Below are 12,721 nucleotides of genomic sequence, written 5' to 3' on the forward strand. Positions count from 1 at the left end.
TTTGACCTCCCGACGGACCCTCCTCTCCAGCACCCCTGAATAGACCTTACCAGGGAGGCTGAGGAGTGTGATTCCTCTGTAATTGGAACACACCCTCCGGTCCGCCTTCTAAAGAGGGGAACCACCACCCCAGTCTGCCAATCCAGAGGCACTGTCCCCGATGTCCACGCAATGTTGTAGAGGAGTGTCAGCCATGACAGCCCCACAACATCCAGAGCCTTTAAGACCTCCGGGCGGCTCTCATCCACCCCTGGGGCCCTGCCACCGAGGAGTTTTTTTAACTACCTCAGTGACTTCGACCCCAGAGATTGGAGAGTCCGCCTCAGAGTCTCCAGGCCCTGCTCCCACAATGGAAGACGTGTAGGTGGAATTGAGGAGGTCTTCAAAGTATTCTCCCCACCGACTCACGACGCCCCGAGTCGAGGTCAGCAGCACGCCATCTCCACTGTAAACAGTGTTGACGGTGCACTGCTTCCCCCTCCTGAGACGGCGGATGGTGGACCAGAATTTCCTCGAAGCCGTCTGGAAGTCATTCTCCACGGCCTGGCCAAACTCCTCCCACGCCCGGGTTTTAGCCTCAGCAACCGCCGAAGCCGCGTTCCGCTTGGCCATCCTGTCAGCTGCCTCCGGGGTCCCGCAGGCCAAAACGGCCCGATAGGACTCCTTCTTCAGCTTGACGGCATCCCTTACCGCCGGTGTCCACCAGCGGGTTTGGGGATTGCCACCACGACAGGCACCAACGACCTTATGGCCACAGCTCCGGTCGGCTGCCTCAACAATGGAGGCGCGGAACATGGTCCACTCGGACTCGATGTCCCCTAACTCCTCCGGGATGTGGAAAAAGCTCTGCCGGAGGTGGGAGTTGAAGCTCTTCCTGACAGGGGATTCTGCCAGACGTTCCCAGCAGACCCTCACAGTACATTTGGGCCTGCCAGGTCGGACCGGCATCTTCCCCCACCATCGGAGCCAACCCACCACCAAGTGGTGATCAGTTGACAGCTCCGCCCCTCTCTTCACCCGAGTGTCCAAAACATGCGGCTGATGACATGACTACAAAGTCGATCATCGAACTGCGGCCTAGGGTGTCCTAATGCCAAGTGTACACATGGACACCCTTATGCTTGAACATGGTGTTCATTATTGACAATCAGTGTCGAGCACAGAATTCCAATAATAGAACACCTCTCGGGTTCAGATCGGGGGTTCGTTCCTCCCAATGACATCCTTCCAGGTCTCACTGTCATTGCCCGCGTGAGCATTGACGTCACCCAGTAGAACGATGGAGTCCCCAGAAGGAGCGCTCTCCAGCACTTCTTCTAGGGACTCCAAGAAAGGTGGGTACTCTGAGCTGCCGTTTGGTGCATAGACACAAACAACAGTCAGGACCCGTCCCCCCACCCGAAGGCGGAGGGAGGCTACCCTCTCGTTCACCGGGGTGAACGCCAATGTGCAGGCGCCCAGCTGGGGGGCAATAAGTATACCCATACCTGCTCGACGCCTCTTACCGTGGGCAACTCCAGAGTGGAAGAGAGTCCAGCCCCTCTCGAGAGGGCTTGTGCCGGAACCCAATTTGTGTGTGGAGGCAAGTCCGACTATGTCTAGTCTGAACCTATCTGCCTCGCACACCAGCTCAGGCTCCTTTCCAGCCAGAGAGGTGACATTCCATGTCCCAAGAGCCAGCTTCTGCAGCCGGGGATGGGACCGCCAAGGTCCCTGCCTTTGGCCGCCGCCCAGCTCACAATGCACGAGACCCCTTTGGCCCCTCCCACAGGTTGTGAGCCCATGGAAAGGGGGACCCACGTTTCCTTTCCGGGCTGTGCCCGGTCGGGTCCCATGGGCGAAGGCCTTCAGACGCTCGCCTTCGAGCCCGACCTCCAGGCCTGGCTCCAGAGGGGGGACCCGGTGACCTGCGTCCGGGCGAGGGAAATCTGAGTCCATATATCTTTTTCATCATAAGGGGCTTTTTTAGCCGTGCTTTGTCTGGCCCCTCACCTAGGACCCTTTTGCCATGGGTGACCCTACCAGGGGGATGAAGCCCCAGACAACATGGCTCCTAGGATCATTGGGACACGCAAACCCCTCCACCACGGTAAGGTGACGACTCACGGAGTCGATACTGGCAACTTTTAATTTACCGCTGCGCACAAGCTCCAACAACCGCGATAAGCTAAGGTAACTCACGTGAGACTTAAGGCGCAGTGACGTAACGGTCCAAAAATGTATAATGTCTAGACCCCGAATGTAAGATGACCCCCACTTTTTCAGTCTTATTTCAATGCAAAAGACACCGTCTTATATTTGGGCCAATACGATAAATGTATTTACTTTCACCACTATCCATCACCAAATAATGGGAGTAAATTTCATGGAGTCATGCAAACACACTTTCATCTATTTGTCTCACCCGTTGTCATGCCTGTTTTTGTTCCCCCAGAGGGATTCTGTAATTGCAGCACCGGAGGAGAGGGGATTTTGTATCCAGATGAGTGTAACCAAAGCACTGGTCAGTGCTCATGTCTGGACGGCTACAGTGGTCTACAGTGTGACGACTGTGAGGAGGGGTACTTTACCAATGGCACTAGCGGCTGCCTCCCGTGCACCTGTGACTCATTTGGTGCAGTGAGCCACCTGTGTGACAGGTACTGTACTCATCTGTTTTAATGCTTTATGCAATACACGTTACATTTCTTTTTATTACAAAAGTCTCATTTTTTTTATATACCGTAATTTTCGGACTATAAGTCGCGGTTTTTTTTTCATAGTTTGGGTGGGGGGGCGACTTATACTCAGGAGCGACTTATATACATATATATGGTTTTTTTTCACTTTTTTGGGCATTTTATGGCTGGTGCGACTTATACTCCGGTGCGACTTATAGTCCGAAAATTACGGGACTCATTTACATTACAAAAGCCCTGCCCAAAAGAAGGCTTTTGGTGTCGACCAGGTCAAATGTGTGTGGATGAGTGATCATATGAAAAAAAAGTCCAGTGCACAGATTCTATCTCGCTCTTGTTCTCTCTCAAAAAGAAAAATGGTTTCTTCCGCTTTTTGCTTGTTTTGGTTATGAATGTGGAGATTAGAGGGGTGGATCTATTCTATTAGGATATCACTGAGAGCACTACAACTTCTCATACATTCAACATTCTCGAATGCTCTTATAGGGTAATACCTTATTGTTGCCGTTTAATAAGAAATGGCGAGTGGAGCTGCTCCTCGCGCGACATGAGTTTACATTGATGAAGCGTCATCGCACATTCTTTGCTCCTCCTAGCACACGTCGCATTTTGATGACGCATGCGCCGTGTGACTTTTTGTGGCTGGGGTGGCCGTTTTTCCCCTGCGTAATTGAGCCTTGTTTACAGTGTCTTTAGCGGGATTATATTTTGAAGTTTAAGCAGAAAAAATCTGGCACCCTTGAACGAAAATGAACTGCTCTTCAAAACCATTCATTGGCCCCAGAATGAGCGTGTTCACAAAAACGTTCACAAAGCAAAAATGCGCTACATTCTGTTTTCGTTTGTCCAAAATACAATGAACGGGTTCATGACCAACGTTGCACTACAATAAACCTTTCAGTGTACCGTAATTTTCGGACTATAAGTCGCTCCGGAGTATAAATCGCCTCAGCCATAAAATGCCCAAAAAAGTGAAAAAAACCATATATAAGTCGCTCCGGAGTATAAGTCGCATTTTGGGGGGCAATTTATTCGACAAAATCCAACACCAAGAACAGTCATGAACGAGCAACAACAGGCTAAACCAGGGGTCTCCAAAGTTTTTGCAAGGAGGGCCAGATTTATTAACGTGAAGGGGCCCCTTCATATTTGTTTTCGCTTCGCTTCCGGGGGGGAGGGGGGGGGTGCTAATGGGACGTCAAACGCTGCGCGTTCGCTTCTCTTCTCGGGAGGCGGTGCTAATGGGACGTCAAACGCTGCGTGTTCGCTTCTCTTCCGGGGGGGGGGGTGTTGGTAATGGGACGTCAAACGCTGCGCGTTCGCGTCTCTTCCGGGGGGGGTGCTAAGGGGACGTCAAACGCTGCGCGTTCGCTTCTCTTCCGGGGGGGGGGTGCTAATGGGACCTCATACGCTTTGTGTGGCGGGCTCCATCTAGTGTGGAAACTGAGAAGCTCAAGCTTCTTGTGCGGGCCATATTCAATTATGTTTTCAGAATTTGCTGCGGGCCAATAAAAACTGGCCCGCGGGCCGCAGTTGGCCCGCGGGCCGTAGTTTGGAGACCCCTGGGCTAAACGATAGGTATGCTAACGTGACATAAACACAAACTAAGAGCTGAGAACGGCCCTGACGTAAAATTCAGAGTTATTCAAAAAACTATTGCATAAATAACACGTTAATAAAACCATCTGTGTCACTCCAATTCATTAAATCCATCAATCGTCCTTTGTCAACAATGCGTGCGCGCTGCTGACGGCTCTTGCACTTCAAAATATTCCACAGGCCCATATAACGATATATAAATTATATATCAAATAACTATTATATAAGCAATAATGTTATCAAACCATCTGTGCACTCTAAATCATTAAATCCATCGATCAAATTACTCGTCCTTTGTCAACAACGCCGCGCGTGCGCCCTGACGTCAGCCTCGTCGTTATTCCACAGATCTACTATATAACTATATTGTAGCGTTAACAAAGTTCAAGGAAAGACGTGGGTTTGGTAAACGGCTCTTTATTTAAGAAAACAAACTTACAGGCGTGTGGCGGCGTGGACTTCCAGCCACGGAAGTGGAAGAGAGCTCCATAGCATAGGACCGGGCGTGCGTAAAAGCCATGACCGAGCCCCATCCACCGTCCCCGGACAGTCACCCGGCCGAGCGCCGGCCCTCGACTTCCATCCACGGAGGTGAAAGACAGCTCGGTAGAGTAGGACCGGGCGTGCGTAAAAGCATTGTCCGAGCCCCATCCACCGTCCCTGGACAGCCACCCGGCCGAGCGCCGGCCCCCGACTTCAATCCACGGAAGTGAAAGAGAGCTCCGTCGAGTCAATCTTTGTCCTTTATGTAAACAACCGCCGCGCCACGCCGCGTCGCGCTGCTGACGCGACGTCGCGCTGCTGACGTCACTTGAAATTCAAATTACAGTAATCCCTTGCTACATTGCGGTTCGTTTATCGCAGTTTCACTTTTTTTTTTTTTTTTTGAAAATTTTTGAAAAAAATCACATATAAGTCGCCCCCCCACCCAAACTATGGAAAAAAACGCGACTTATAGTCCGAAAATTACGGTATATAATTTGTGTAACAATGTAAATGTGCTGTCCACTCAAAGTAAGTCAACACAAAGTCGTTAATGTCTTAAGATCTGACAACAAAACTGAGGAAACACCTAAATAAAAATTGAGCCTTAAGTTTTAATTGTTCTCTGTGGCTGCCAATATTTTCCAGCACTGGTTTGTGTGTGCCATAGATCCAGGGGTGAGTTTTGTGTATAGGATTCATTTGTGCATAGAACACAAACATTTCTATGTTTTTATTGATGAATGAGGCCCATTGAGAGGTTGACCCCATGGTTATCACCTTCTCTCGCAATGTGATATGCACTCATATTTTCTCGAGATATCCTCTGGATATGACACTTTGGACTCAACTTCTTCAGTCAACCAAGGCGAGGTTTGTTCTCAGCAAAACCTCTCCTGTTAATCTGTTCTGTGGTCTTGGCCACAGTGCTGCAGATTAATTTCATGCTGTTGGCAATCTTCTTATAGCCTACCCTAGTAATGGGCCATGTAAATGATGGAGGACACCCCATTTTTTTTTATTAGTGTTTTATAAGTGAGAGCCACATGAGAACTAGATTCAAAGATTCAAGATTCAAAGCGTTTATTGTCATATGTACAAAAGGAAAGCACTTTTCTTTGTACAATGAAATTCTTTCGCTGTCCGTTAAAGTGCCAGACAAGGTAAAGAAGATTAAAAGAAGGTTAAAAGTAAAAAAAAACACAAAATATAAAAACCACAATATATACACAGTATATACAACTACGAAGGTGAGGGATGTGCAATATAGGGTAGTGGAAAAATGGCATTGTGCAACAGTTGTGAGAGTTATAGTGAATGTATTGTTAAACAGGGGAGAATGCAGTGCAAAACAAAGTGAGTGTAAACAGTGTACAGTATAAAGTGCAGATCAGTGACTGAGGTAGTAATCTGGTCAGCTGTTTATGACAAACATTCTGAAAATGGACAAAATTGGTGCGCGTGTAAAATACGTACCGTATTTTTCGGACTATAACTCGCTCCGGAATATACGTCGCACCAGCCATAAAATGCACAATAAAGTGAAAAAAAAACATATATAAGTCGCACCGGAGTATAAATCGTATTTTGGGGGAAATTTATTCGACAAAATCCAACACCAAGAACAGACATGAACGAGCAACAACAGGCTAAACGATATGGTATGCTAACGTGACATAAACACAAACGAAGAGCTGAGAATGGGCCTGACGTAACATGAACAGTTATCCAAATAACTATAACATAAATAACACCTTTATCAAACCATCTGTGTCACTCCAAATCGTTAAATCCATCGATCGTCCTTTATGTCGCGTATGCGCCGCGCCGCCGGACTCGTCGTCAGTTGCAGTTCAAATTATTCCACAGGCCCATATAACGATATATAAATTATATATCAAAAACTATTAACTATTATGCAAACAATATTATCAAACCATCTGTGTCACTGCAAATCATTAAATCGTCCTTTATGGAATCAACGCTGGTGTGCGCCGCGCCGCTGACGTCGGAGCAGTTCAAATTATTCCACAGGCCCATATAACGATATATAAAGTATATATCAAATTCCCATTATATAAACAACAATATTATCAAACCATCGGTGTCACTGCAAATCTTTAAATCCATCGATCGTCCTTTATGGAATCAACGCCGCGTGTGCGCCGCGCCGCTGACGTCGGAGCAGTTCAAATTATTCCACAGGCCCATATAATTATAAACAACAATTTTATCAAAAAATCTGTCACTCCAAGTCATTAAATCCCGTGATCGAATCCTTTGTCCTTTATGTAAACAACCGCCGCGTGTGCGCCGCGCTGCTGACGTCAGTTGCAGTTCAAATTACAGTAATCCTTTGCTACATTGCAGTTCGTTTATCACGGTTTCTCTTCATCGCGGATTTTTGAATTTTGTAGATTTGTGAATAATTTCACATATAAGTCGCTTCTCAGTATAAGTCGCCCCCCCCCACCCAAACTATAAAAAAAAACCGCGATTTATAGTCCGAAAAATACGGTAGATGCTTGCAAGGGTGACTTAGTCATGTGATACAACTGAAGCTCGATTTTACACGTTTTGATTCTATGCGACTTTCTGTCTAACGCAGTTTGGTCATGGATCCCAATTTTTTCGGCGTAAATACATTTTCAACTTCTGTATTTTTCGCACCATAAGGCGCACTTACTTTTCTCAAAAACAAATGCTGCGCCTTTTAATAAGTTGCGCCTTTTGTGTGGACCGAATTCCAAAATCTGTATATGTTGTTGTGTCCGCCACACAGGAACGTAATATGTAGACATAATATGTAGACCCGATGAACCAATCAGAGGACGTTACATTTTACGTAGATCGAGGCGGTAAACTAATCAGAGGACTTCACGTCACACGTAGAGTACGTACCTCCGGCGCCACTGATAAATAAATACTATCGTTTGTGCAAAGAAAACAGCATCAGGACCCTCTAAAATGACATAGACAAAGAGACATGCGTACGAGGCCCAGTTAGATGTTTCTGGAAAGCCAGGATCATTGCAGAAGAGCAACGAGACAATGACGAGAGGGAACTTGGCATGTTTAGTGGCGAACTTGCCCAACTGTTTCATTCGGATACAGAAGATGATGACTTGGATGGATTTGCGTATGAATATCGATTAGCAATGAAGTGAGTACAGTAGAGTACATGGTTAAATAGTAGAATAAAGTACAACTGAATTGAGTGAGTACAGTAGAGTACATGGTTAAATAGTAGAAGAGTACAACCGAACTCGCTGCCTTGCTCCTGTGACGTTTTTCGTTTACCATAAGTCATGGCATACATGCGCCCTATAATGCGGTGCGCCCCATGTGTGGATTAAATACAGAATAGCCCCTGCAATTGAGTCTGTGCCTTTTAACTCGAAGCGCCTTATGGTGCGGAAAATATGGTAGAATTTTAAATGGGCGATAGGCTATAGAGACCGTTCAAAGCTAAATGACGAGTGCGAAACCTTGGCTCTAGTGATTTAATTCCCATGACTAATTTAAAGGCATTTGATAAGAAGTCTGTTTGACCTTTATGACTGCTTTATTACAGTGTTACGGAAAGCTAGGATTGTTTTTGATTCGGAAAGGGGGAAGTTCGCAGAAGCAACTCATGTACACAGTCACTAGTCAAAGAGCACGGACATAGTCGTAGAATAAGTGGCTGCTTTAATCTCTCTTCCATCCAATTCACATAACATCAAAATGCATTCGCAAATGGACTCCTTCGGCTGCCCGACATCATGCTTGACGTAAATTAATGTGACAAAGGACCCCTTCGGCTGACTAAAAACATGCCTTTCTGGAAAAGAAAGAAAAAAAACCCCAAGACTTTCTATATGACGTGGTTTTGGGGTTAACCCGATTCCCAAATTCTGGAACCCAAAGTCCACTTATCAAGCTTCAGCTGTATTACAAATTATAATTATACAGTGGAACCCAGCTACTCACGGGAGATAGGTACTGGGCAGGCCTGCAAATGACAAAAAATTGTCTATAATTGACGGCCATTAAAATGAAAGAGAGGAAAGAGAATTTTGTTCGGGGGTGGGGGGGCACTGTAGGTTAATAAGCAAAAACTCAATTGGAAAGCAAAGTGGCGAGAGATCACTGTACCTCACTTGATGCTTGTTTAAATAACAAACAGCGTCAAACCTGGCAAAACTGCTAGCTTTAATAAATAGACTGGCAGTCTTGGAAATGGATATTCATGGTTTCCCTTAAAAATGTACCGGTAATCAGTCATGAACAGTAACAGTGATCAAAGTTTGTAACCAGTGGCAGTTTATTTTAACAATCTGTGATTTTCAGGATTGAGGAATACCTCTGTGCATAAGGTCAGTTCTCTAAGTCTATACTAAGTTTTCACTGCCACCATATTGCATTGAGCGGTGAGCAGCCTAAGAAGCCTCACATTACTTAATGAGAGAAATGTCGAAAGCAACAGCAGGCTAGGGGTTTGGAAAGCTGGCTAATCTGTACTCAAACTGATTAGCTCTAAGAGGGGTCCTCGCTAGGCTATTGGGGTTAGCAGGGGCCAGGCTCAGACAGTCTAAGACATTTTATTCAGTGTGGTATTATCAGCAAAGAATGCACTGTAACTTCACGGGCATCACAATTAGAAGTGGATGCAAAATTCTTCAAAATCATACCTCTCTTACCATTCTTTTGTGGCATTCTGTGGAAAATCAAGGTCAATTATATTATATTACTATATTAATTATATTACTGGATCAATACTGCACCCACTTCAGTGTGCTTTTACTAGTGCTTACACTTTGTTGTTTTACTGGAGTGTGTCATTTTAGATCTCTTATTCAATTCAAAAGTCACACAAGCAATCAGCAGTTTTCTGAGGCTGAGCCATGATTGGCAACTGTGATGTCACTTTCAATTGACAGCAAGTGGCAAAATGGCACCCCCCTGAAACTGATAAAAATGGGTGAATTTTGTTGTTTATCTCATGTTCCACAAATGCGATATTATTCAGAATGCTGTGTTTAGTCTAGTGGGGTCACATACAACATATTATTGTCAAGAAATTTTTTGGCTGGACTTTCCCTTTAAATGAAGACTAACACTATTTTGTCTAAAATTGGACAACGGAACATCTGGACACATAGAGACGAATTTATCCTCTTAATATGTGACTGCTGACAGCTTAGGGGGGGGCCTGTGACATTATGTTGCAATGTTTTGGTGTAAACATATTTTAGGCAAAGCAAGTTGGCTAGGTGCTGTAATGTATAAATTTTTGTTACAGCAAACAGCAGTTTCTTGCCTCAGGTTCTTATTCAATCATTACGGTGTCATTTGTAGATACCACAAATTTAGAAAAAAATCCTTCTTAAGAGTTTAGTTGTCATGTGTTTCACACTGGTGGTATTTTGAAACCCAAAAAGATGACATGGCTTTGGCCCTGCAAAACTGAACTTGGGTAAATATCCAATCATATAACGGAAATACTGGGACCAACGTTTTGGTCGTGATTATTTGTAAATGGGGGCAGTGTTTACCGTGTCTGCTGCGCATAGAAGTTTCATCGTCAACGTGGGTGGGCGTGTGTGTCAAAGTCAAAGTCAAAGTCAGCTTTATTGTCAATCCCTTCATATGTCAAGACACACAAAGAAACCGAAATTCCGTTTCCTCCATCCCACGGTGACGAGACATACAAGTAGGCGACACAAAACAAAAACAAGAAGGCACAAACCATAAATAAGAAATAATAAATAATAAATAAAATAAAGTGAGCGATGAATAAATAACAGACCAACAACCCATTAAATAAGAGGTGCAAAACCGAGCCAGTGTGCATACAGCAGACAGCAAGAACAGGACGCTACGCTGAAAGGGGGAGCGAGTTCAGGATCCTAACAGCCTGGAGTACGAAGCTGTTGGAAAGTCTGGTGGTACGGGAGCGCAGGCTCCTGTACTGCCTCCCAGAGGGCAGAAGTTCAAACAAAGAGTGAGCGGGGTGACTCACATCACTCACAATCTTGGTCGCCTTGCGGGTGAGATGGGAGGTGTAAATGTCCTTCAAGGAGGGGAGAGAAGCACCAATAGTCTTACTAGCCGTTTTGTGTGTGTGTGGGGGGGTTGTTTAGTGCCTGAAGTGAACCAATGCGCGGTTAGAAAATATTTTCCGAATTGATTGATGGCCACCATGCTTATGGGTGTTTCAATTATTTCATTGATTAGTCACACAATTTTTGCTAAACCAGTTGACTGTCATCAATGTAAATTCTTCCTCGATTGGATTACAAGCTTTTCAAATCCAGGTGACATCTGTAATTGGATACTTGTTCAGTTACTTACAGGTCTTAACCTAATGAGATTTCCTCTTGTCAGGCCCTAATGTGGCATTCGGTCTGCTTGCTCGTACACAATTCATGTGATGGAAAATGGACTCATACACCGTTAGCCACTCTGTGGGTTAGGTAATGCATCCAAACCACTTCTGTCTGTCATAACAATTGCATCGGTACTTTATTTGGGTCACCCCCTGTGAGTATTGTCTGGGAGGCATTTTTGGACAATACTGCATACAGACTGGGAGTCTGGAATGAAATATTGATTGTGGGTGGAGATGTTTTCGCTCCTGTGTTTTGTCAGCAAGTGTATGCATCACTGCAGTCGGTGCATCTATGCGTCTTTTTGCCCAGTGGAAAGAATGAAGTGCTGTGAATACTTTTCGAATGCCCTGCAGATAAAAGGGAATACATCTGTAGTCGTAGATGTTTTAGATCAGGTTATGTATTGAAACAAATTTTACAATTAAAACGCTCCCTTTAACAAGTTTCTGTCTTAAAAGGATGGGAACAAGGAACAGCAGGCTAATTCCAAACACCTGAATTTTGTGAACGAGCTGCAGTAAACTGCATAGTTAGAGCCTCGCAGTCAGTGTCTTCATACTGTATGTGCAAGGAATGAGGAACAGGTAATGGGTTAGCAAATCAATTGCTAATAATTTCTTATAGTCGACAAATCATTTAAATACTACCGTATTATAGTCGCGTTTTTTTTTCATAGTTTGGCCGGGGATGCGACTTATAATCAGGAGCGACTTATATGTGAAATTATTAACACGTTATTACTTGATCATTAACACATTACTTACTATAGTATAGTTGATCACTTCACATGTTAGTTTCACTTTAAACCGCATGAGGGCGCACTAGGCCTGTGGAATAATTGGAGCCGCAACTGACAAGGAGTCTGACCTCAGCGCCGCATGTACTTCCGGACGGAATCAGCAGCGACGTTGTTTGTGACACGGGACGAAGATTTAAATGGATTTAATGATTTGTTGTGACACGGATGGTTCGATAAAATTGTCATTTATGTTATAGTTATTTGATATATAGTTCACATCAGTGACATGCGGTGAGGTTCATGACTGGGGAGGCACTGACGTCCGTCCCCCCCCCGCCAAAATGCGACTTTTACTCCGGTGCGACTTACGTATATGTTTTTTTTCTTCTTTATTATGCATTTTATGGCTGGTGTGACTTGTACTCCGGAGCGACCTATAGTCTGGAAAATACGGTACTTTTTAATTTAGTATTGTCCAAATCCTCTGAATTTCATCTTCTCAACTGTAACTATTCTCTCATTTCATTAGACCTGCATGAAAGCAGACAGATCATCTTTGACTGATCATCAAAATAAGTGGTTAGCTTTTAGGTTTGCTTTTACATCGGAAAACAAATCAACAAATTTGCCCATTATCTGACGTGTTACTGACCAAACAATAACTGAATTGTTATTTATATTTTTGAATTTGCTCCACTGTCAATGTGAAACAATGTCCTGTTTTTGATTGACGGGATAGAAACAAAATCATGTTTTTTTTATTCAATTCATCAAATCACCGACAGATTAATAGATTATGAAAACAAATTGCACGCCTTGTTTTTTCCTAAATGTAAACTGACAGTGGT

General features: G+C 44.6%; 1 protein-coding gene across 1 annotated transcript in view; it reads left to right on the forward strand.

The window, feature by feature from the left end:
• Positions 1 to 12,721, forward strand: part of si:ch211-158d24.2 (multiple epidermal growth factor-like domains protein 9) — a 46,787-nt gene that overhangs the window by 6,704 nt on the left and 27,362 nt on the right. Inside the window, exon 2 of the mRNA XM_037259476.1 lies at positions 2,435 to 2,639. Within this exon, the coding sequence (XP_037115371.1) occupies positions 2,435 to 2,639 (205 nt within the window). The remainder of the gene's footprint in view (positions 1 to 2,434; positions 2,640 to 12,721) is intronic.

Source organism: Syngnathus acus, chromosome 9, assembly GCF_901709675.1.
Source record: "Syngnathus acus chromosome 9, fSynAcu1.2, whole genome shotgun sequence".
In the NCBI taxonomy this organism is placed as follows: domain Eukaryota; kingdom Metazoa; phylum Chordata; class Actinopteri; order Syngnathiformes; family Syngnathidae; genus Syngnathus; species Syngnathus acus.